Source organism: Anolis carolinensis, chromosome 2, assembly GCF_035594765.1.
Source record: "Anolis carolinensis isolate JA03-04 chromosome 2, rAnoCar3.1.pri, whole genome shotgun sequence".
NCBI classification, from domain to species: Eukaryota; Metazoa; Chordata; class Lepidosauria; order Squamata; family Dactyloidae; genus Anolis; species Anolis carolinensis.
The window spans coordinates 28905812-28932398 of record NC_085842.1 but is presented as its reverse complement, the minus strand read 5'-3'; the positions used below and the strand labels follow the sequence as shown (position 1 = coordinate 28932398).

The 26587-nt window shown below is 38.0% G+C and overlaps 1 protein-coding gene across 1 annotated transcript; it reads left to right on the top strand.

Moving 5' to 3' along the window:
* Positions 1 to 2553: 2553 nt before the first annotated feature.
* Positions 2554 to 25595, top strand: LOC134295954 (killer cell lectin-like receptor subfamily F member 1). The gene is made up of 5 exons (XM_062969530.1): positions 2554 to 2742; positions 14278 to 14376; positions 15607 to 15735; positions 20079 to 20233; positions 21871 to 25595. Exons 1-5 carry the CDS (start codon positions 2658 to 2660, stop codon positions 21982 to 21984), a joined length of 582 nt encoding a protein of 193 aa, XP_062825600.1. The 5' UTR covers positions 2554 to 2657; the 3' UTR covers positions 21985 to 25595.
* Positions 25596 to 26587: the final 992 nt, after the last annotated feature.

Sequence of the window (26587 nt, the reverse complement as noted above, 5' to 3'; positions counted from 1 at the left end):
CACAACACTTTCCCCTCTAGTCCATCTCTACCTCTGGATACTGATCATGTCAATATCTTGTGTGTATGAATCTTATACCAGTGATAAAAACATAGCAGGAAGTGATTATGTGGATATTCAGAAATACTTTTTAAAGTCCTCTGTTGTAGCAGTAGCTGCTATACAGAAATGCTCTTCCATGTATAAGTAATTAAGTACAGCATTTTGGTCTTTCATGTTGGCACCAAATGTCGCCTGCTCTCTGTGGCATTCATGTCTAAAAATCATCCCACAGGTAGAGAACTGCCCACCTCTGTCCCATTGCAGCAAAGGAATGGAGTTCTGACTGTTCAATTTGGTTCTGATGGATATTTATCGTTACTTTGATGGGCCTGTTGCCATTGTTACAATGGCCATGGAGCTCCAAAGAGCTTTTGACTGTCATTGCTGAAATTTGTAAGAGTGCCCACGCAACTGGGGAAGCTGAGAGGAAAAGGAGAGGGCTGATCTGATTCAGAACCATCCCACTATTCACATGATTCTGAAGTCCAGGGCTACTCAAGCTCAGGAGCATTGTCCAACTTTGACTAACACAGGCAAAATTGTGTTGGAAGAGCCCAAGTATCACATGGACATCATAAGGCTGATTCTTGCCTGGCCTGCTTTATAGTATCAATATGCCACCAGTTTTTCTCTGTAGAGCATATACAACTGGTTGGTTTTGTTTTTTTTTCAAAAGGTTAAACCTAATCTCATGACAGTGCACAAATTGTAGATTGTATATTAATAAACATGCCAGGATATGTGGCAAAATAATTTATAGAACTGAATACAGCAGCAGGATCACCTACATCATACAATCCCCCCTGTCCTCTGGGGAACATTTACGATACTGTTCCATTATCTGAGCGGACTCCAAAAGAAGGATAGACAATTTGGGGGGGGGGGGGGGTTGGAGGAAAACTATTCTCCCAATTTTTTCAGATTATTCCCCTCCTCCATTCCCATTTCATAAACAAGGATTGTTTCCATGACCGTGACATTGGGGGTGGGGGGATAACAGGAAAACAGGGGGGAAATGGTTTAATTGCTTCAATCCATCCTCCCCCTGTAAAGTGGACTATCCTTCTTTGTCTAGCACCTCCTAGTGGCCTCTGCTCAGATAATGGAACAGTACCATATTTACTTCAACCAGCCAGGACTAGACTGGAAACTGTCACTGTGGCGCAGGCTGGAGAGCAGCTGCAATGAATCACTGCAATGAATCACTCTAACCAGGAGGTCATGAGTTCGAGGCCCGCTCGGAGCCTATGTTTGTCTGTCTTTGTTCTATGTTAAAAGGCATTGAATGTTTGCCTATATGTGTAATGTGATCCGCCCTGAGTCCCCTTCGGGGTGAAAAGGGCGGAATATAAATGCTGTAAATAAAAATAAATAAATAAATTTTCTGTCACATTTCTGCAAATATCCATTTCAGCACATCCTAGTACACTTTAATATAAAACATATACCCTGTTTCCCCGAAAATAAGACATCCCCAGAAAATAAGACCTAGTAGAGGTTTTGCTGAATTGCTAAATATAAGGCCTCCCCCAAAAGTAAGACCTAGCAAAGGTTTTGTTTGGAAGCATGCCTACCAAATAGAATGCCAGAGCTTGCAGGATCGGCAAATGTATGTACCATAGATTGTTGTACATGGAAATAATGGTAGTAATTAGAAATTCTTGATAGGATTCAGTTTGTTTGGTTATGTTGATTTCTGATGACAACTACTGAGTAGTATATAATAAATGTTCTTTTTTTTTGTTCAACAATTAATCCGAATTCTTCTTCATGGAAAAATAAGACATCACCTGAAAATAAGACCTAGCGCATCTTTGGGAGCAAAAATTAATTTAAGACACTGTCTTATTTTCGGGGGAACACGGTATGCATGAATCCCAACTAGCTCATAACTATATGTACAGGTGGTCCCTGAGTTACGAGTATCTGACTTATGAACAACCTGGAGATACAAAAAGGTGGAGGCAGCCAGCTGGGGAATGGTGGAGCTAGATCCCTGTTCCTCCCCAGCCAAAGTGAAGGAGGCTGGCAAAGGAATAGGCTCCTTTTTGCTCAGTAAGAAGGCAGACCAGGGAATAGGGACCCAGCCTGTGCTGGATGGGGTCACAGGCCCCCTGAAGTCATAGGTCCTCAGTTTGGGGGTCCTTCTGAACTCAGCACTGAACCTAGAGACCCAACTCAGGTATTGGCAGTGGCCAGGAGGGCCTTTGCACAATTAAAACTTATGTGCCAACTGCGCCCATTCCTTGAGAAGCCAGATCTGGCCACAGTGATGCATGCCTTAGTTACATCCTGTCTGGAATATCATGTTTTAATCAATTAATTATGCAGTGTAAATGGGCTCACTGTATTGTAGTTTCCAAATGTGAAATCAGCTAAACACAATATAAATATATTCTCAGACAAGACTTGCTTCTGAATCAATATTTTTCTTCTTTCAATAACCAATATAACCACAACTGTACTTGAAGCAGAAGAAATAGCTATAGTCACACAAAGCTGAGATGATCACTCACCAAGATAACATGACCAGCAACATTTCCGTGAGTTGTATGTGGGCGTAAATAAATTTTCCACTTTAGCAAAAGCCCTACTCTCTAATGTGACAGTTTGCCATGGCTTCAAGAGTCCCCTGTGCAGATATAAACATATCAGAAGATTCATCTGGCATTAAAAACAAAGATGCCATTCAGCAGGAAGGTAGGTTAATTTTGTCTCAGGTCATTCTCTTAAACTGGGGGTGGAGGGAGGCAAGATCTGAGAGAAATGAACAAATTTCTGTTTTTTCAGCTCCATTTAAGACACTTCCAGAGATGTACCCAAATGCAATAGGAGAAAATACCCAATCTGCTTTCAATATTTTTGTAGTAGGACCCTACTACCAATTAATTTTTTTCAGCCTAGGGTGGTTTAGGGAATACATCTCCACTACCTCAGTCATGATGAACCGTATCCAAGTCTGGTTAAGTTAAGTTAAATCACAACCTCTGACAGATATCTTTCTTTATTTTAAAGGAATACCTCTGCATTAGTCTGACCCAAAGTCACATGTGTGGCGCATAAAGTATTCTTTGTTGAGCTTCGCAAATTATTGTATATTGTGCCCAAAGTATGACAAATTGCTTACATTGATTCCTGCCAATTCATAACAGAAGTGAGAAGTTTGTCGCCGACTAGATTGGGCTGCAGTGGCTCCACAAATTTTCATCAAGGTGTAACAGCCAGTTTTGCTCACAATTCCATACCAAAAGAAATGTAATGCTATAATGTAATGGGGATTTCATATGGAGATATTCAGAAAAATACTGAACACAGAGAGGATACCAGTATACAGCTCTTACTGAAACCTTTTAGAAATCTCAACTATTCTTCAGCTCTCTCCCTCATTGATTACCTGGTTCTGCCCCATAGATGTGGAAGATAATTTCCTGTAAAGAGAGGATAGCTGTGGACACAACCTCAATGTGTATATATACCCAATATGCTCACTGTCTTCCAATGTTTTTCAAACTCAGTTCCAAATGTTGGCTATTAAACTATGAGATTAATGCATGGCCTAAAGGCATTATTTTTTTAAGTTTATGCACCATCTTCCTCTCCATTCAAATTTGTTAAAATCTAGAAGGAAATCATAACCCCATTTTGGCGACAGTGCAGGTACCTTGGTACAGATAATGGATGACATTCCAGTCATATCTACCCAATAATACCCTTGTCGAAATTAAATCCTACAGAATCAAACTGTTTGTTTTAAGAAGGCATGTAAAAACCGTTATCTTCAGGTCACCATATTTGCCTGTTTGTTCTACTTTTATTGAACTGGGCTTTCAATTTTCAAATTAGGAGCATCCCTTTTAATATAGGACACTTGCCAGCCTTATACATTTCTGACTTAGCAATCCTATTGCTAGAAGATAAAATATTCCAGATTCTGTATTTGGTACCACTGGAAAATATGTGGGAAAGATTCCAATCTTCGGCCCAGGAGAGGAGTTGTAAATCAGAGTTCTTATTCCATAGCAGCTTTAGGTGATCCTGTTTTGTAGCAGAATTCCCAATTTCTTTGGGCCCTGCAGTATAGAGGCATAGAATCATGAAGTTGGAGGAGACCACAATAGCCATCCACTCCAACCCCCTGCCATGCAGGAACACACAAGCAAAGCACCCCCAACAGATGATCACCCAATCCATTTAAAAGCCTTCAGAGAAGGAAATTTTATGTCACTCAGAGGCAGGATATTTCAGAACTGAACAGCAGCTACTACTGGGAAGTTCACCATATTTTTTAATACTCTTTATTAAGATTTATCATTACAATAATAAAATATAGATTTAGAAAAATAAGTAAGAACTAGGAATGAAAATGATAAAGTAAAGAATAAATCCTAAGTATCCATTATGTTTTATATGTATTAATTAATATTTACAAAGTTGCTGTTGTACTATAAGGTAGATAGATATTTCTAAGTAAGAGACTGTTTAAATAGATAGTATACTTATTAGGATTTAGTGATAAACTAAAAAGAAAAGAAAGATTAGAGAAAAGAGAATAGAAATATAGATAAGAGAGAGAAAAATATTTTGTTTTTGACTTCCTGATATCTTCATGAGGTCTTATCCTTTTCTTTCTTTTTTTTTTTAATCTTCTTTTTTCACCTCCCTTCCTTCTTCGGTCTTTTCTTTACATCTTCTTCTTTTTCAGATCAAAATATTTTTGTTCTTTTGTATAAGGTATTCAGTTACTTGTTTCCAGTCAGTTTCTTTCATTTTCATTCCCTTATTCTTTGACACAAAGAAAGTAAGTCTATCCATATTTCTGAACTCTAATATTTTTGTAATCCATGTGTCTTCTTCCAGTATTTCGTCTTTTTTCTATACCCTTGCATAGCATATTCTTGCTGCCGTGGTCATCAGGAATAATAATTTATCTGTTTTTTTTTTTTTCTATCTTCATCTCATGTATTTCTAGTAAGAAGGTTTCTGGTCTCCAAGGTATTTGTATTTCTAAGATTTTCTGAATCTCACTCTGTATTTTTTCCCAAACTTTTCTTGCTCTGTCACATGACCACCATAAGTGGAAGTATGTTCCATCTTTTTCTTTGCATTTCCAACAGTATGTATTTGTGTTTTTATAACATTTTCCGAGCTTCTTAGGGGTCATATACCAACTATATGCTGTTTTTAACAAATTCTCTTATAGATCTGTTGTGTATGTGTATCTTAATTTCTTTCTCCATATTTCTTCCCATTCCTCTTTTCTGATGGCCCTTCCAATAGCTCTTCATATAATTCTTTTCTTCCCTCCCTGGGCTATCCCATTCTAATAACTTTTTATAGATTTTTGATGCCACTTTCTTCTCAGATTTCATTATATCATCCCAAAAGTTAATTTCATCTGTAAATCCTAATTCTTTATCTTTCTTAAATCTTTCTTTTATTTGCCAATATTGATACCACAAGATTTTTTGGTTTATTGTATTTAATTCCTGTTGTGACTTCATTATCATCTCCCTTCTTTCCTTTTTAAAGATCTCTTTATATTTGGGCCAGTCATTCCACCCCAGGACCCTCCTTTGCCCTGCCTCCAGCGGGGATACCCATAATGGTGTTTTTTGTATAGTTTTTTTTGTATTTATCCCATATTTTGTAAATGGCCAATCTTATAGAGTGATTTCTGAATTTTTTTCAATTTTTACTCCTTCAAACCAAAGATATGAATGCCACCCCGCTCTTAATTCCAACTTCTAAATTTAGTATCTTTGTTTTTTCCAATTTTGCCCAATCTCTTACCCACAGAAGTGTACTAGCTTCAAAATATAATCTTAAATTTGGTGTTGCTAACCCTCCCTTTTATTTTTCTTCAGCCATGTGTTTAAAATTGATTCACGGCTTTTTTCCCAGATGAATTTCTTGATATCCCTGTTCCAATCTTTCAATAATTTTTTATTTCTTATTATAAGTATGTTTTGAAATAAAAATATCATTTCTGGCAATATTTTCATTTTCACACTGGCTATTCTACCTAGAAATGATAATTTTAGGTTTCTCCAATTTTCTAGTTCCTTTTTCCTCTCCTTCCACTTTTCTATATAATTGTTTTGTAGTAGTTGTAAATTTATTGATGTCAATATAATGACTAAGTACTTTAATTTTGATACAATTTGTATATTCCGATTTTCTTTTATTGTGTCCCTTTCCTTTTTTTTCTATATTCTTTGCTATTCCTTTTGTTTTTTTTCCATATTTATTTTAAATCCCGCTACTTTGCTGAATTTTTTTATTACTTGATCCATTCTCCTAATTTCTTCTTTGGTTCTTCTATTATGTAGATTACATCGTATGCAAAAACTCTAATTTTGTAATCTTGGACTTGTATCCGTGCCCCCTTCAATTTGTGTTCTCCTCTTATTTTGTTTAACAGCACTTCCAGTGTGAAAATGAATATTAGAGGGGACAGAGGGCAACCTTGTCTTGTTCCTTTTTTATTTCTAAAGTTTTTGTTTCTTGACCATTTACTAAAATTTTTGTTTCCTGTTTTTCATATATTGCCTCTATTACATTTTGAAAATAGAACCCGATATCCATCTCTCTCATTCATATTTTTTTGAAAATCCAATTTATGTTATCGAATGCCTTTTCCACATCCAACGTTAAGAACATGACTTTGTTTTGATTTTTAATTTCATAATATTCAATTAGATCTGCAATTATTCTTACATTATCCTTATGGTGCCTGTTAGGTAGGAATCCTGCCTGGTCTTCTTTTATAAAATTGTTAATTAGTTTTTTTATCTTTCTGCTATAATGCTGCTAAATATCTTATAATCTACATTTAATAATGGTCTTGGTCTGTAGATTTTATTTGTTCTGGGTCTGATTTTGCCTTATGAATTATGCATAATTCGCTTGTTTCCAAGAATTTGGTATTTCTTTATATATTCTTGCTTCGTTCATTAATTTTTTCAGGTATGGTATAAGTTCCTGCTGGAAGGTTTTGTAGTACATGGCAGAAAAGCCGTCCAGTCCTGGGGCCTTATTTGATTTTAGGTTTTTTATAGCTGTTCTTATTTCGTGCTCTGAAATTTCTTTATTTAGCTCTTCTCTTTGTTCATCAGATATTCTTTGTATTTCCTGTTCGTCCACAGAGCTGGCCCTAGGTATTTTTCAAGTGTAGGTGAACAGCATTTTTGGCATTCCCCTCCCTAAACCAATCACTGAAAAATAAAAGCGGTGGATAAGTGAAAATGTTGAATAATAATAATAATAATAATAATAATAATAATAATAATAATAATAATTTTATTTTTATACCCCACCCCATCTCCCCGAAGGGACTCGGGGTGGCTTATATGGGGCCATGCCCAGGCAAAACAGACAATATAAAATTCACAATATAAAAACAAATCAATTAAAAACAAATCAAATCACATATACAAAAAATCATACATTAATAACATCCTGGGTTGACTCCTAAAATGAACTGGGCCAAAAAGTGAGAGTAATGCAAGCTATAGTTAGGAAAGAGGTAGGTACCCGGAACAGATAATGAGGGATTAAGGAAAAGCCTATTAAGCATCAAATTACATTAAGATTTCACAAATTAAGCACCAAAACATCATGTTTTACAACAAATCAACAGAAAAACAGTTCAATACATGGTACTGTTATGTAGGAATTACTATATTTGCGAATTTAGCACCAAACATTGAACAGGGATATAGGGCAGTGTGGACTTAGATAACCCAGATAGCCCCCGGTATTAAAAAAAAACTCTAAAATCAGGACAATAAATAAAGAACAACACTCTGAAAAAAGGAGAAATCCAGACAGCAAACAATCAGGGACAGCTAACACCTTCCAAAAAAAGATTATCCCAAGCAAGAAGACGCCAGGCCTTGAAGCCACAGGGCCATTAAATGCTAATCAATGTGATTAATTAGAGTTCTTTTTCCCACCCTGGACCTTCTACAGATATATAAACCCAACTTACTTCACAATCTCTGAAGGCCCCAAAGGCGGGCCCAGCACAGGCACCGGGAGACCCAGCATGGGCACCGGAAGGGCATCAGTACTCACCAGAGCGCTGGGCAGAAGGGGAAGGCCTTACCAGGAAGGCGTTCTGCAGTTTGGGGAGCAGGCGTTTGGCGTTTTGGGCACTGCTTCTCTGCTCCCCAAACTGCCGAACACCTTCCTGGTGAGGCCTTCCCCTTCCACCCAGCGCTCCAGCGAGCAATCGAACCCCTGCACAGGCGCACAGGACCATCCATCATTTTGGTCCTGTGCGCACACGCAGCGCTTCCACTGCCTGTGTAGCCAGCGGCCAGAAAAAAAGCATGGGCGATGGCAGCCCTGGCACCAGCAGCACCATGCTCATGCAGGGGTGCCTTGACGGCGCCCCCCGTTGGAGTGCGCCACAGGCAACGGCTTAATTCGCCTCGTCATTGGACCGCCTCTGTTTGTCCAGATACTGATATATCTGTTCTTCTTTTATCTGGTCTTCCTGGTATAAAAAATTGTAAAATTCATTTTAAAAATTTATTTATTTCCTTTTCGTGTGTATATACCTTATCTCCCTCTCGTATTTTAGTTATATAAGTGGTCTCTTTTCTTTTTCTTAACTTATTCGCCAACCATCGGCCAGGCTTGTTTGCATTCATAAAATGATATTTTTTCAAATATTTTAATTGCTTGGCTCTTTCTTGAATTTCCAGATATTCTCTTTGTTTATGTAAATTTTCTAAGTTATTTTTTACCTCTTTATTTCTAGGGTCTGCTTTTAGTTTAAGTTCTTCTTCTTCAATTTCTTCCAATATCTCTCTCATTTTTTGGCCTTTTATTCTATACTAGCTTGGGGACCCGGCGGTGCCCGGGTTATTTGAGAACTGAATTGTTTGCCTTTGTTCCAAGTTTAGTCTCGATCCAGTGTCAGTTGGCTTTAGTTGGTATGGGTGAACTACAACTCCCATATGCAACTTCATGGTCGATCCCCCTCCAAACAGCTCCAGGATGTAAAGCAGGTCATGGGGACTCGATGTGTCAAGTTTGGTCTTGATCAGACATTGGTGAGGGTTGCAGTGGTCTGGGGAAGTGAGTGAAGGTACTGTCAATCCCATCATCCATGGTCTTGTTGCTCCCTCAAATGATAGGAGGATGTAAAGTGGGCCACATTGCACCTATATGTCAAGTTTGGTACAGTTTCATCATTCATGGGCATCACAGTGGTCTCTGGGAGTTGAATTGGATGAAGGTACTGGAAATCCCATCATCCTTGGTGCATTCTCCTGCAAACCACACCAGGACATAAATTGTGTGACATTGCACCTGTATGCCAAGTAAGGTACAGTTTCGTCTTTCATGGGTATCACAGTGGTCCGTGGGAGGTGAATCGGATAAGGGTACTGCAAATCCCATCATCCAAGGTCCATCCTGCATCAAACCATATCAGGACTTAAAGGGGGCCACACTGCACCTTTGTATCAAGTTTGGTACAGTTTTCTCATTCATGGGAATGACAGTGGCCTGTGGGAGGTGAATTGGATGAAGGTACTGCAAATCCCATCGTCCTTGGTCCATCCTCCCCCAAACTGCTGCAACATATAAAGTGTGTCATTTGGGATATATATACCAGATTTGGTTCAGTTCTGTCATATGTAGCAGTTGCTGTGGTCTCAAGAAGCGAGTGAAGGTACTGCATGTCCCATCTGTGTGCCAAGTTTGGTCCAGTTCCGTCACTGGTGGGCATCGCAGTGGTCTGTGGGAATCGTAGCGATTGAAAGTACTACATATCCCATCACCCATGGTCCATCATCCTGCAAACGGCACCAGGACATAAAGCGCATCATGGGGTAGGCTCTCTGGAATTGTGGGAGTTGGAGTCCAAAACACCTGGAGGGCCCAAGTTGGCCCGTGCCTGGTTTAAAGGCTTCCATACAATCCTAGAGTTAGAAGGGGTGCCCATCTAGTTGAACCCCCTTCTGCCATAGAGGAAGACACCATCCAAGCCCTCCTGACAGATGGCCATCCAGTCACAAATACGATTGGGAGATAGATAGAGTCCTAGATTTGAAAGGGGTCTCTGAAGGTCATCCAGTCCAGCCCCATCTGCCACAAAGGAAGAGACCATTCAAGCCCTCCCGACAGAAGGTCATTCCAACCATACATACCATTGAGACATTTATTTATTTATTTATGTAATTCTGATATTTGGCTTGCAAGGTCATTAAGCCACGTGCTAACATCCACCATATAAATAAAACATAAAAGTAATGTCAAGCAATAGTAGTATAAATAAGACATAGCAGGGTTCAGTGGGGGCAGGTGAATTACAACTCCCATATGCAAGTCCATCATCCATGGTCCATCCCACTCCAAACAGGGCCCGGATGTATAGTAGGCCATGGGGACTGTATGTGTCAGGCCTGTTAGAGTGAGTAGGCCGAAGCCTGCTCTGTGGTAGTGTTTTGCCTCAGTAAAAACTGGGGGGGGGGGGGGGTAAACAATCCTTAAAAGGAAAGAATAAAAAGATAGTCATTATTTTCTCTTTAGTCGGCTGTGAATAGTACTGTGTCCCAATGAGCCAGGGAAAACCTGTCTTCTTTGGAACAGTACTGAGGGGGGAAGATGGCCCCCTGCTTTGCGGCCTAGCAGGGCCTAGCAGCCTGCAAAGGCCTTGGCCTGTCAGTAGAAGCGCTGAAGGGGGGGGGGGGTGAGGTGAGGGGGTAGAAGTTTTCATAAACAAAGGAAGCATTAAAACATAATTATTTTCCATCATTAGTTGGATTCAGAATGCTGTGAATGTGTGAGTGGGCCAAAAGCTGTTAACAGTACCAAAGCTAGCTTCGTTCTGAGGAGATAAGTAGGCCGAACGAAGCCAGTTGGTAGTAGTTTTTGCCTCAGCAGTCCCAGTGGCCTGTGAAAGTGGAGGCCAATCAGAAAGCTGGCCAATATTCCGGCCGGCCAATCAAAACGCTGATACATATTCCGCCAGGCCAATCAAAACGCTGATACATATTCCGCCAGGCCAATCAAAACGCTGATACATACTCGCATACAAACATTCACTTTTATCTATTTATCTATATATATAAAAGAGTGATGGCATCAGGGCAGTGGACAAAACAACAAAACTACAGGCCCCCCAACCTCGAAATTTGACAACACAACCCATCATCCACGCCTCTAGGTTGATACAACAAAAAGAAAAGAAAAATAAAGTCCTAATTAGAGGGAGAGCAATAATTGTTTTTATCCAATTGCTGCCAGTTTAGAGGGCTAATCTCTGCCCACTTCGTTGCCTAGCAACCAGCCAAGGGACAGCCAGGTTTCAGTTAGGGGACAGGCAAATTTAGGCCTCACTTAGGCTTCTTCCACAGATTATCTAATTTGCACTGGATTATATGGCAGTGTAGACTCAAGGCCCTTCCACACAGCTATATAACCCATTTATAATCTTATAGTATCTGCTTTGCACTGGATTATCTTGACTCCACACTTCCATATAATCCACTTCAGTGTGCATTTTATACAACTGTGAAGAAGGAGCCTCATATAATCCAGTTCTAAGCAGATAATATAAGATGATCAATATACAGTAGACTCTCACTTATCCAACATAAACTGGCCGGCAGGATAAGTAAATATATTGGATAATAAGAAGGGATTCAGGAAAAGCTGATTAAACATCAAATTAGGTAATCGTTATACAAATTAAGCATCAAAACATCATATTATACAACAAATTTGACAGAAAAGGTAGTTCCATGCGCAGTAATGCTATGTAGTAATTACAGTAGAGTCTCACTTATCCAACACTCGCTTATCCAACATTCTGGATTATCCAATGCATTTTTGGAGTCAATGTTTTCAAAATATCATGATATATTGCTAAATTCATAAATACAGTAATTACTACATAGCATTACTGCGTATTGAACTACTTTTTCTGCCAAATTTGTTGTCTAACATGATGTTTTGGTGTTTCATTTGTAAAATCATAACCTAATTTGATATTTAATAGGCTTTTCCTTAAGGCCTCCTTATTATCCAACATATTCGGTTATCCAACATTTTGCCAGCCCACTTATGTTGGATAAGTGAGACTCTACTGTACTGTATTTACAAATTTACCAGTAAAATATCACAATGAATTTGAAACACTGACTACAAAAACATTGATTATGAAAAGGCAGACTGTGTTGGATAATCCAGAACATTGTATAATTGAATGTTGGATAAGTGAGATTCTACTTTAATATGAAATAATTACTGTGATAGAATAATGCTGATGGCACAGCATGTTAAAGCGCTGAGCTGCTGAACTTCTGGACCGAAGGTTTGAATTGGGGGAACTGACAGAGCCCCCACTGTTAGCCCCAGCTTCTGCCAACCCAGAAGTTCAAAAACATGTAAATGTGAGTGCATCAATAGGTACTGCTCCGGTGGGAAGGTAACGCTGCTCCATGCAGTCATCCCACATGACCTTGGAGGAGTCTACAGACAATGACGGCTCTTCGGTTTAGAAATGGAGATGAGCACCAACCCCCAGAATCGGACATGACTGGACTTAACGTCTGGGGAAAACGTTTACCCTTTACCTTAACTACCACCAATTCCTCAATACTTTATTTCCCATACCACCATTCTTCGCCACAGCAACGGGTGGCCGGGCACAGCTAGTTATATATATAGATATAGATTTATTGCCTTCTTCTGTATGAAGTTTTCTCTCATCAATACTTTACTTGTCTCCCATAATATGGATAATTTTATGTCAGGGTTTTAGTTTATTTCGAAGTAGTCTTTTAGTAATCTCCTATTCCTTTCTATATCTTCTTCCTTTTTAAACAAATTTTCATCTAACCTCCATCTTTTTGCCTGATTTTTATATTGTATTTTCATTTCCATTGGGCAATGGTCTGAATCTAATCTTGGTAATATTTCTATTTTTTATATTTATTAATAACGATTTTGAACACTAAATCATATCAATTCTTGACCATTTTTAATGCCTGGCCAAATAATATATATAATCTCTTCTATTTTCATTTCTTTCCCTCCATTCGTCATGTATATTTAGTTCTTTCATTATATTTGTCATTGATTTTGGTAGATTTCCCTTATTGTTTCTTTCTCTTCCTGTTCTTTTATTTTCTTTGCTTCTATCTATTTTGCTATTTAGCACTTCATTACAATCCCCTAGAATTATTGTTTAAATTCTTGGTCGTCAATATTTTTTTCAATCTTTCTGCAAATATTGTCTTGAAATCATTTGGGGCATACACATTACATATTAAGATTATTTTGTTTTGTATTGTAATTATTACTGCTAAATATCTCCCCTCCTCATCGTTGAAGGCTAATTTTGCAGGTATAACTTTATTTATATAAGTGACAACGCCTCTTTTTTTGTGTGTGCTGAGGCATAGAAAGTTTGACCTATTTTTTATTTTCTAAGTAGGCCACGTGTCTATGTGTAATGCTAAGACATGGTACTTTTTTTCTTTAATCTATTAAATATTTTAGTTTTCTTATTTGGAGAATTGAATTCATTAATGTTATTTGAACAGATTTTTAAGATGGGTAGCATATTTCTTTCTCTTCCTCTTCCTCTTTTTCTTCTATTTGGGCTTTATCTTCTTCTGTTTTTTCCTCTTCTTCTTTCTCTTCTTTGTCCAATTCTTCTTCCAGGTGACTCATATTTGTGGCCTCTGCTCCTCTTTCTGAGTTCCTCCTCAGTTCATCATATTGTTTAGATAGAATCTTTTCCCCGTACTTTGAATCTATTGCTCCATGTTCTATCCTCTGGGGAAGTAGCAAATGTTTTTCCCCTTTTGACCTTCTCTTCTCCAAGCCCAACATATCTAAACATAAGCTGTTGCCCATGAGGGTTTGCTTCCAGACCTTTGACCATTTTTGTTGTCTTTCTCTGAATACATTACAATTGTCAATATTCTCCTTGAATTGTGTTGCCCAGAACTGGACACAGTGTTATTCTAGGTGAGATCTGATCAAAACAGAATAGATTGGGACTATGACTTTTATTGATGCCACCTAGAATTGCATTGGCTTTTTAAGCTGCCATATAACACTGATGACTGATATTCAGCTTGAGATCTACTACTCTTGGTGTAAGTTATAAAATCACATTCCCATCCCAATCCTTTCCTTCTATTATTTTTTATCAGAAACACTTGTATTGCAATGGCACTGCCAGTATTTGTATCTGCATTTTTACAGATCACCAACTCTGCCCTCCCTGGCATCGGACTATGCTGCAGGTTGTATGGGCAGGAAACATCCTTTTCCTGGTGACAGTGATAGTGATGCGTGCTTTGGGTGAGTGAAATGCTTGCATGAGATTCCAAAATTAAATTAAACACCTTGGTTTTTTATTTCTATTCTGCTTTTCCCTAAGAACTGATATTCACAGTAGGGTTTAAGATTGAAAGAGGTACACATATAAGTTTGCAAGGTGCTGTACTTCAGGGGCCTAAGAAATTAGAATGGTTTTAGGATTATGTCAGGAGTAGGCAGCTGCAGAAGTCCTTCAGGATCCTACTACATCTACTTCTTTCAATTTCCCCCATGACCAGAAATATCTATATGGTCATCATTTCCCAGTGTCCTGAGTTACAGCACCTCAAAAATTTTACATGGGGTGCTGGCTAGTTTCAGAAATGTGTTTTGTGGTCATGTTCAGTCATGGAACACTACAAACACAAATCTTAAATGTAAAAAGGTTGTAGGATATTATAGCAGGTAGGCTTTAGAATTTGGACAGGCAGCTATGAAAAAACAAGACATACTATTGAATACCAGGATTAGGATTGTCCATGGAGAATAAAGAAAGCTGGAGAATAAAGAAAGCTGACAGAATTAAAATTTGAAATGTGGTGCTGGAGGAGACCCAAAGCATTTCACAACCTTTAAAATAATACAGTTTAAAACCTGCAGATTATATATATTAAATTAGAATTAAGCATACAATTATCAAAGCAAATAAGTTAAAATCACATTAACAAGTTAACATTATTGAAAGCAATGGAAACACCATGGAGTACTTTTGGCTCATTCCTAAAAGCTTTATGCTTTTAAAGGGTGGCTGAGCAAAATAGTTTTAGCCTTCTGCTGGAAGGGCAACATAGAAGGGGCCATTCTGAGCTCCTTGGGAATAGTGTTTCATAGCCCTACAAAGAGCCACTGAGAAGACTTTCTCTTGTGATGCCACCAAATGAGTTTGTGCTGATGGTAGGAATCATACGGGGAGATACAATTTGCCGAATAGTCTAGACCTGAGACATATATGAATTATTCATATAAGAATTATCATGCTGTTAATAATTTTGGACATTTTTGTTTACTTCTGACAATACCATTGTAAGTTTTATATCCATAAAATGTATCTTAAATATAATAAAAGTCTACCTATAAACCTATAACATTATTCAGAGAAAAAATATTTATAAATCCATAAATGTATCAATCCACAAATCCTGGATTTATGGTGGAATCCACTTGTAATTCTGACTAATTCCTAAATTAACCTGAACTTTGTTTTCCCTTCAGTTGTGAATAAATCTCTTCAAGAACAGACTGTGGATGCAAATGCACATCAAGGCAATGAAGGAAACAACACACTGGAGACTTTCAAGTTTTTGCTAAAACAAAATCTGTGTGAAACTTCAACATGGACAGGTAAATTCATTTTATGTACTTTAGTCACCATATCATATACTACTAGGCATGTGCGATTAAAAAAAGGTTCTAAACTGTGTTCAAAAGTAGGGGGCGCTGGCGCTTTGTTTCTAAACTGCTTACCAAATTTTGGAGCTAAAAATTTCAAAACTTTATTAAACTTCCAAATCTTCGTAAGTACTTCGTAAGTTAGTGGCAGTCACGCATGTGCATTAAGGAAAACATTACGGTCAATTGGGAAACTTGAGGGGCTTCTCTCTTCCTCATTTTTGAGTTATCCAAATGAAACTTGCTACAGAGATAGAACACATTTACTACTGTGAGCTCACTACATTTCAGAATATTTGACCTATCCACAGATTTATGGTGAATTTTCAACATTTTTATTTAAAAAAGCATTTTTAATAATAAAGAAAATCTGTTCCTGATTTGAAAGTATTATTTCCTGTTTCATTGGGTTATCTTTACTTTGAAAGGCATTGTCCTAATCCAGAAAATTTGTTTTTTGTGGCAGTATCTTTGTTAAATTGGTGGAGAGAGACTCAACAAAGCAAAATGTGCTACAGTAGAGTCTCACTTATCCAAGCTAAATGGGCCAGCAGAAGCTTGGATAAGCGAATATCTTGGATAATAAGGAGGGATTAAGAAAAAGCCTATTAAACATCAAATTAGGTTATGATTTTACAAATTAAGCACCAAAACATCATGGTATACAACAAATTTGACAGAAAAAGTTGTTCAATACACAGTAATGTTATGTTGTAATTACTGTATTTACAAATTTAGCACCAAAATATCATAATATATTGAAAACATTGACTACAAAAATGGCTTGGATAATCCAGAAGCTTGGATAAGCGAGGCTTGCTTAAGTGAGACTCTACTGTATTTATAAGACAATGTCCCTCGTGCAAAGACAATGTTTTGGCAGTATAAAAAAGTTTTGCCATGTTTTTATGACAGAACCAATTAGGAAATGACATTTATCACCCAGGAACAGAAATCATAGTACAGATACCATCATGGGACATCTAGACTGACCTCCTTCTTCTGGGCAGTAAGGCACCATCCAAACTCTCCTGACATTCCATTAATATGTTTTCTCTTGAGTTAGATGGAAACCCCAACTCAATAATTTGGGTCATTATTTTTTCCAGCCCAGCACAGAGATTAGCTTACTGAGATCATAGAATCAGAGTTGCAAGATACCTTGTCGGCCATCCAGCCCAACCCCCTGCCAAGAAGCATTCTACGCATTCTATGATTCTATGATTAGCAGGAATGTATTGATGGTTAAAGTGGTTTGGCACTGAAACCCATTGCCTAGATTGTGGAGTTTCCTCCTCTGGATCATATCTTCACAAAGCGGTTGGGCAAGTACCTATTGAGGATGCTTTAGCTCAGGCATAGGCAAATTTCATCCCTCCAGTTGTTTTGGACTTTATCTCCCACAATTCCTAACAGGCTGAAAGATTTAGTGCAGGAGCCCCATAAATGAAATGTTCAATTTTGTGTTTTTCCTCATCTGTTTGCAATAAAGAAAATAGAGTAGTCACAGTCCTCCTCTTTGCAGATTCCATGACTGATGTTAGGGAGGGGCAAACCTCTCTGTCCTCTGTCTTGATTGGAGCCTGCCTTCTGAAGCTGATGCATTTGAGAAATGTAGTTTTAAAGCTCCTTGGATACTAATGGGGAAACTTCAGGGGCTGCTATCTCCCTCATTTTTAAAGCTATTGGGGTGAAAGTTACTATAATGGTCAAACACATTTATCATTCTTTGCTTATCAAGTTTTATAATGTTTCACTCATCCACAGATTTTTTGGGAAATTTCAAAGTTTTAAAAAAAACATTTTTAAAGACTACAAAAGCGATATCTTCCTCTGCCTCCCCCTCCCTTCTCCATCAGCCCTGATTAGCTGAGAGGCATGCCAACGTGTTTGGCTTCACCTCTGAGCAGGGCTTGGTCACAGCTACATTCAAAGACATCTGAGACTTAAGAATCAAAGATTCTTTTTGATTCAAATTCTTAATATTGGGGGAGGGGGCAGTGAGCAGGTGGATCGGAACTCACTTCAAAAGTGCTGAACTTCCAAATTAGATCTGAATTCAAAGAAATTCCAAACCAAATGCACGACCCTATACACTACAATTATGGCTGCATCTATAGTGTAAAATTAATGCAATTTGGCGCCATTTTAATAGTGCTCAAAGTGATGGAATCAAGTTTTACTTTGATGAGACACCAACACTCTTTGGCAAAGAAGGCTAAAGACCTTGTAAAACTGCAACTGCTATCATTCCATAGCATTGAGCCATGTCAGTTAAAGTGGTGTTGAACTACATTAATTTTACACTATAGATGTACCCTCTGTCCTGTAATTATCATTGCCAGTAATGACTTCCTTCTAACATTAAAAAATTCATTGGTTTCAGAATATGCAGCTTTGAAAAATGTTTTCAGTTGTAGTACTCTTTCTACTGTTTGTTCATCCAAAATAAGGGAAACTATTTTAGACAAGAGATGAGTGAGATATTTTCTTCTCAAAAAGTTAATACAGTGTATGGCATTTGGCTCAGGGAACTAAGAACAAATAAAACTACAAATTGAGTTAACAAGTCAGTTTAATTACAGTTTTTCCCCCATCTCCCAACACACCACACCCCAGGTTCCAAATATATACCAACAGCTTTTGTCCCATTCCAGTTTTCCTCTCCTTTAAAAAATTATTAGAAACCCATTACAGGAATTTCTGGTATTCACGTGCCATTTTTTATGTAGCAAACAAGATGGAATAGAGAAGACTATCTTGTCCCTAGCTATTGATGTGTAAAACCTGTCAATAGTTCCCAATATCATAACATTCCCTTCACCTACATAGGTGCAATTGGTCCCTTTTGCTTCTGCAACAGCATGCTGATATTAAAGTGACATCAGAGGATAGGATTCTCTTCCTCATCCCTTCACTATGCCTAAGTGGTCCGTTTCCTTTTATTTTATATTTTATAGTTAAATCTGTCTTTTATGTTTTCAAAGCTTAAATTGTGCAATTGCTCTAAAAATTAAAAATAAGATACAGCAGTAGTTAAGACAAGGTTAAGAGAATATATAGAAATATGATAGTGGGACTACAAACTGGTGAACTACAATTTCAGGATGAATTGCACGAGATTCATGAGATAGCATCTAGACTTGTTGAAATCAGAATTCTTTATAGAACGGAAAAGCAAGAAGGCTTCTAGTTTTGCTATAAGAAGCGAGATTGGATTAGCACACCTCAGCAGGCAAAATATTATTACTATACGTTTTTAAAAACTTGGAAAATGACGAAGAGCCAGAGGGAGCACATGATGGAGAACAAGAGGAATCAAGTGGAATGACAAAAGACCTGAGTAGTGGGAAAGAGGAGAGGGATTATTCAGGAAGTAATAAGGAAGAATTTGAGCATAAACAAAACTGGAAAAAGCGGTCCACGGATAGATACATGCTAAATTAATGAAAGAAAGCTTGGAAAGATTGGCGACTAATAACTTTTATTATAATAGACTACAAGTGATTTAAAAAACAATGATTAGGCATGCAGTATTGAGTAGACTTAATAGATTGATATCTTTATTTATCTTTAATTTTTGTATGGGAGATTGGGAAATTTGATGATATTTCAATTTCTAATTGGTTAACCTGGGGCACAGTCTGGAAGCAGTTTAATGAATTTTGTTGAATGTAAGCTGAGAATATAGTAAATATATGTTGTCCTCTTTAGGTAAATATATTATGTTGGAACCTATCTATGTATCTATGTATCTGTAGTTAAGAATATTGTCAATAGACAAGGAAGATGATGGGAAGTGAGATTACTATGCTGAAAGACTTTGAAGTCTGATGAATCTAGTATGTGACATTATATTGATAATGTATGCAGTGTTTATTCATAGATTTGTTTATTGCATAATTAATAGAAATTATTTATATAAACTGGCAAATTGGTGCAATTAAAGAGAGGTGTGATATTGAAGGTGCTCAACCTGCTATGTATCCATTATCAAATGAAAGCACCACCGTTGTGGAATAGCATGTTTGTGCAATAAAGTCCTAGGATTAATGTTACTCCTGGAGCCATAAATAGGAGAATATCTTCACAATTTGACTTGGTATGCTACAGGCTGTATCCTCTCATTGATGACTGGGAATTTGTTTCCATCATCCTGTTTTAAATGTTTTTGAAACCTATACTTTAGAAAAGTATTGAAGTTTAAAGAATAAATAATGATTGTAATGTCTGGAGGATTAATGGTAGAGACGGAGCAAAATATAATTCCTAATAACATCTGCTTTCCTTCTTAGAGAACGGAAGTTGTGCTCTGTGCCCTGAGACATGGCTTCTGCACAAAAACAAATGCTACTGGTTTTCTAATTCATTTCAGTCTTGGGAAAAAAGCAAGGAAAATTGTTTAACAAGGAAATCTCAGCTAGTTGTGTTGTATGACCAGGATGTGAAGGTAAAACATTCTGACAGTTTTTTGTTGTGGTTGTTCTATATGTTCAAGTTGAGTTCAACCCTATGACCACCCTTTAAATGAGAATTTCTCAAAGTGCTTTCTCCATATTTTTCTTCTGCCTTGCACTTTATGCAGCGGTATCATCGTTTTCCAGTGAGCCACAGCTTCTCATAACACATCCAAGGTACAGCGTAAACTTAGTTATTTTTATATCTAGTGGGAGATCAGGCTTAATTTGCTCCAAGAATATTCATCACTCTTATTCTTTTATACTTCAATTCGAAGCAGACTGAAATACTATTACATGGATCCAATCATGAACAATCTTTTTACATATTTTAAAAGCCTGCACATATTTTGAGATGCATGTGTCTAGGGGCTTGTATACATTGGCCCCAACCTCTGCTGTGGATCACTGGATGTTTTTTGTTTTAAACTGACTTTTGTCCACATTTAGCAAAGTTGGGGACTACTCTGGTACCCTAATATACCTATGGTGCTGTTGTATGCTTTTAATTCATTTCTGACATAGGATGACCCTAAGGTGGTCATTTCATGGGTTTTCTTAGTAACATTGGTTTAGAGAAGGTTTGCCATTGTCTTCTTATCAGGCTGAAAGAGTGTGACTTCTCCATGATCACCACCATGGCTGAGCAGGTATACAAAACCTGCTGCCATAGAATTGTATTAAACACACAAACCGCTACATTGTACTGGCTCACACATAAATTTTAAGGCAAGTTTGACCTCTGTCTTGCACGGAAGTGAACTGACTGGCAGAAATCACTACTGAAAAGTATAGAAAAACTGTTAGAGCTGCCTATTTTCTTGTGGGCGTACAATCTCCCCTGAAGTATTAAAAGAGTAGATGAAAATGATTTTGTCAATGCTGGGTTTTGACAGTCCAAACCATATATTCTCCCAAATGTGTGCCGAACAGCAAGCCCTTTTACACAATGTAGCAGCCAAAATAAAATTTGAACTGTTTGTATGTATATTACTTGTCAAAAGAACAATCAGAGTCTTGGTTCACAAATTAGTTGAGGACAGGAAAATACTTGTGAATCAGTGAACATGTATATTGTAGAGCAATACTGCATAACAATGATGGGATGCAGAGGCAGCAATCCTTGTTATGAACAACACATTTACTTTTATAGGAATTCATCCAGAATAAGGGAAGAAAGACCCTACACATACATAACATTAAGGAAGCCTCACCTCTGTCTTGCATAAAAGTGAACTACATAATAAATAGAGGCAGAAATCTCAAAAGCATTGTAAGATTTTTAGAACTGTCTATTTTCTTGTACAACTTCTGCATAGTATTAAAATTCTGCCTGCGATTTTGATATTCCAAAACTTATCCCCCCCCCCAAAAAATGCTATACAGCTGTCCATTTTACAAAATGTAGCAGCCACAGAAAAAATTGAACTGTCAATTATATATTGTAGGACAATTGTGCTTCCTTTATATATTATTGGGCAAAAGAACAACCACAGTCCTGCCTTACAAATCAGCTGAGGCAAATACTAAGTGAATCAATGAACATGTATATTGTATGGAAAGATGGCATAATAATGATGGGATACACAGGCAACAATCCTTGTTATGAACAATACATTTTCTCTTACAGGAATTCCTCCACAGTAAGGGAATAATAAAAATATGGATTGGACTTAGTGGCCCATTACCAGATAAGAACACATGGATCTGGGTGGATGGCTCTCCAGTGAACCAGACACTGTGAGTACTCAGATATCTCTGGAGGAAAGGTTTTATAAATCAATAATTTTGTAAACTCACAAGCTACAGAGCTGAAAATTGTTGTGATTACCAAGTCTACAGCATTCTCAAGTGTATAAGGAACCAGTACATCTAACATCTTATGCTACTCTATACCTTACAAAAACCATATATCTGAAAGACGAGGAAGTCTCCCAAATACTCCGCATTTGCAAGTTGGACTTGTGTGGATTTGATAACATGTGTATTTGAATAAAATTTCCTTTTGAATAATCTTCCACCAGAAATTGACCAGAGTCACACTGGAGGACCTACAGAGAGTATACTGGAGAGAGTACTTCAACAATTATTATACTTCTTTGTTGTTTATTCGTTCAGTCACTTCCGACTCTTCATGACCTCATGGACCAGCCCATGCCAGAGCTCCCTGTCGGCCGTCTCCACCCCCAGTTCCTTCAAGGTCAAGCCAGTCACATCAAAGATACCATCCATCCATCTTGCTCTTGGTCGGCCTCTCTTCCTTTTTCCTTCCATTTTCCAGCATCATGATCTTTTCCAGGCTTTTCTGTCTTCTCATGATGTGGCCAAAGTACTTCATCTTTGCCTCTAATATCCTTCCCTCCAGTGAGCAGCCAGGCATTATTTCCTGGAGGATGGACTGGTTGGATCTTCTTGCGGCATTATACTTGTATCTGCTGTTGTTAAATGGAAATAACAGGATCATACATGCTCAGAAAAAAATTAAAAAATTAAGATGACTGGTTGTCCATGAGTAGTGGGAAAAAATCAAAATTATGTTTAAATGTTTTGCTTGAGCCTGCTGGGATTGAGCCAGATGTCTCAAAACATCTGAGTCCTGCAAAGGTCTTCCTATGGCTAGGTGATACAAAACACAGGGAAGGAGGGCACAATGGACGGATCAGTGTTGTAATTACTGTAACACAACTTTACCTATGAGATTGTGCTATGTAAAATCCCAGTGTGCAAAATGTTTTATTTAAAATGCTGGGTTCCAGTCTTGCTGAATGTCTTTTCTATGGTGATGATGATGGTTGTCTTCTTCTCTCCCTAGGTTTCCAATATTGCACTCTGAGAAGGATGGCTGTGGTACCTTTAAAAAGGACAGCATCTATTCTGAACTGTGCAGCACAGATCTTCACTGGATTTGTCAAAGAGACGCTATATTTATTTGAATATTTGTATTTATACCTATTGAAGATCAAAGTGTCCAGTGAATGGTGTCCAGCTCTTGTATGACAATGATAGTAATTCTATACAGCAAATGAGAGTAGTACTTTCTAGAGATGTGTGCAAAAAGATTTCCTTCATTTCCTTCGTGCTATTGTTTTGTTTCAACCATTCATCTACACAAAACAAATGAAGACATTTTCTTAGGAAATGAGAGGTGACACGGAAATGCTCAATATCTCTCCTATGCTGACCATGGTAATCCTTCTCTCCCTATGTTTCCAATATCACAATCTGAGCAGGATGGCTGTGGCACTTTGGGGGGAAAAGGCATCTATTCTGATTGGTGCAACACACTGCTTCAGTGGATTTGTCAGAGAGACTGTATTTCTTTGAATATGACATTTTCAATGCTATAAAAAGAATAAAAGTCAGATAAGGAGGGGGGGAGGAGAAGTGAGGGTATTTAGGTTATTGGTAGTTAAGTTTTACCCATATCGATACTGTTTCAATTTCTGGGCGGAGGCCACAAGGCCTCTTTTTCTAAAGAGAGAAGGATAGTCCATTTTAGAAAAGGGGGAATTGAAGGAGGAAAACATTTCCCCCGTTTTTGCTGGTTATTTCCCCCTCCCCACTTCCCATTTCATAAACTAGGGTTGTTTCCACAACTGGGAGATGGGTGGGGAAAATAAGAGGAAAACAGGGGGAAATGGTTGTATTCCTTCAACTCACCCCCCACCCCTGTAAAATAGACTATCCTTCTCTCTATATATCTAAAGAACTGGAAAAAAATATCGAAAGAGTACTGGATATGAGAAGATATGACAAGTTTTGACACTGGGTGACAAAAAGAATGTATCTGCTTTGCTATAGAGAACATTTGAAACTCTAAAAATTTTATATGATGTGTATAACAATACCTGTGTGGAAGATATGGATGCTAACAACTGCAACAAACATATACGATATTGAGGGTGGGTCAAAAAGTAATGCCTCCTGTGTCATAAAAACATTATGAATGAACATATAACAGCAGAAGTTGCTACAGATCATAGCCTGAAGTATCCTCTACTACCCAAAACTACCGTTCAACATAGTCAACATCAATTTGTACACATTTGCGCCATCGTTTAACCTTAGCATCAAAACCATTTTGGAAAAATTCAAGGCCTTGCTTCGTGACCTGTGATTTTAAAGATGTTTTAACGTCATTCAAGTCATTGAATTTGAAACTACGTAGGTTGTCTTTCAGAGGTCCAAACAGGTAAAAGTCAGAAGGAGCCAAATCAGGACTGTAGGGTGGGTGAGGCACTACTGACCAGCCCATTTTTGCAGTTGCCTGGGCTATGAAAAATGACTTGTGTGGGCATGCATTATTGTGATGAAGCTTGATGGAACAAATGTCTTATAGTTGTCTCTTCTTTCTTATTGCCTCCTTAAGTTTCTTAAGTGTGATTGCTTAGTTTTCGCTGTTGATTGTGGCACCATGTTGCAGAAAATCAACAAGAATAACATCCTGTGTGTCCCAAAATACTTTTATCATAACCTTCTGTGCTGATCTGGTAGACTTATCACTGAAGAAGTGGAAGGGGTTTGGGAAGTGGATATCCCAAGTCAGCAATGATTCCTTGGGCAGAGTCATATGCGATGTTCAATGCATCAGCAACATTCTGAACTGTAATGCATCAGTCTCCTTGAATCAATTCATCAGCACATTCTTGATTTGCATCTGTGACTGATGTTGTCAGTCCGCCGTTTCTCAGTTTATCTGCAATTTCCTTTTTCCATTTTCAAACTTCTTCACGCAACGCCAGACATTGCTGATGTCCATTATAGTGTCCCCCTAAATATTCTTCAAGCAATTATGGATTTCCTTAGGTACACATCTTCTTTTGCCAGAAATTTAATGACAACTCTTTTTTTAACCTTCAGATTCACAGTTCTCATCAGTCAATATGAAAAAGAAATTACTATATCAGTAAAGTTACGTTGCATAGATAGTCCAGTAGCTGTGAAAGATATAAAAGTTAGAGTGATGAAGGCATTACTTTTTCACCCACTTCCCAAACCCCTTCCGCCTCTTCAGTGATACAGCAGCTATTTATATAACTCTAGAGCTCCTTCACCCTTTTTATTTTTATCCCTTTTAATGTATGTGGACAATATTATGTTTCTATTTTCAAGGTATAATAATAAAAACTATTATCAAATAATTATAAAAATAAACGGGAGTGACATGTGTGCAGATGCTTCAATATTTCCATGTTCACTTCACTGCCATTTTAAATCATGGATCAAGAGAGCTCATTATACCCAATCCATATAAAAGATGCAATACAAACAAAGACTTAACAGAAGAGGATTCTATGAGGTCAAAGTTCTGGATGCCCCATGGCAAGATATGGAAGTCACCCCACCCTCAGTCTATTATACATAATTTATCCTCATATTAAATTTATTTATTTGCAACATTTATATTCCGCCCTTCTCACCCCGAAGTGGACTCAGGGCAGATCACATTACACATATAGGCAAACATTCAATGCCTTTTAACATAGAACAAAGACAAGACAAACATAGGTTCCAAGCGGGCCTCGAACTCATGACCTCCTGGTCAGAGTGATTCATTGCAGCTGGTTGCAGCTGGCTTGCTCTCCAGCCTGCGCCACAGGCTGGGATGGAGGTTTTGTTTTTATTTTAGTTTCACTGCTTTGCAATGATTTACAAAGCATGCTACACTTGTTTACAATTAATCTTTTTAGTACCCATCCTTCTGGCATAATTTTTCAAGCATCATACTATTTGTATTTGTTTTGATTATGCTTTCCCTGCTATTATTCTATGACTAGCTTGGGGACTCGGCAGTGCATGGGTTATTTGAAGAAGGCATTGTTTGTTTTGGGAGGTTAGGTAATATCACTGAAGTTGGGTCCAGATCCATAGTTAGCTGGGTTCAGTGCTGTCTGGATAAGGTTGAACTACAACCCCCAGATTCCCAAGGCAAATCCTGCCAATATTTGCAGTTAGCCATGCTGGGTCTGTGTGCCAAGTTTGGTCCAGATTCATTACTTGCTGGATTCAGTGTTCTCTGAACATGGGTGAACGATGATAACTCTCTGATGCCAAGGTCAATCACCCCAAGTTGCCAGCGTTGGGTCTGTGTGCCAAATTTGATCCAGATCCATCATTTGTGGGGTTCAGAGGACTCACAGAATATAGGTGAACTAAAACACCCAGAGTTAAAGGTCAATCACCCCCAAAGTCCATCAGTGTTCCCAGTTGGCCAAGTTGAATTTGTGAGCCAAGTTTGGTCCAGATCCGTCATCAGACGGGTCCAGTGTTCTCTAAATACGGGTGAACTATAACTCCTGGTTCACCTGGATGCCAAGATCAATCAACCCCAAACCCAATCAGTATGC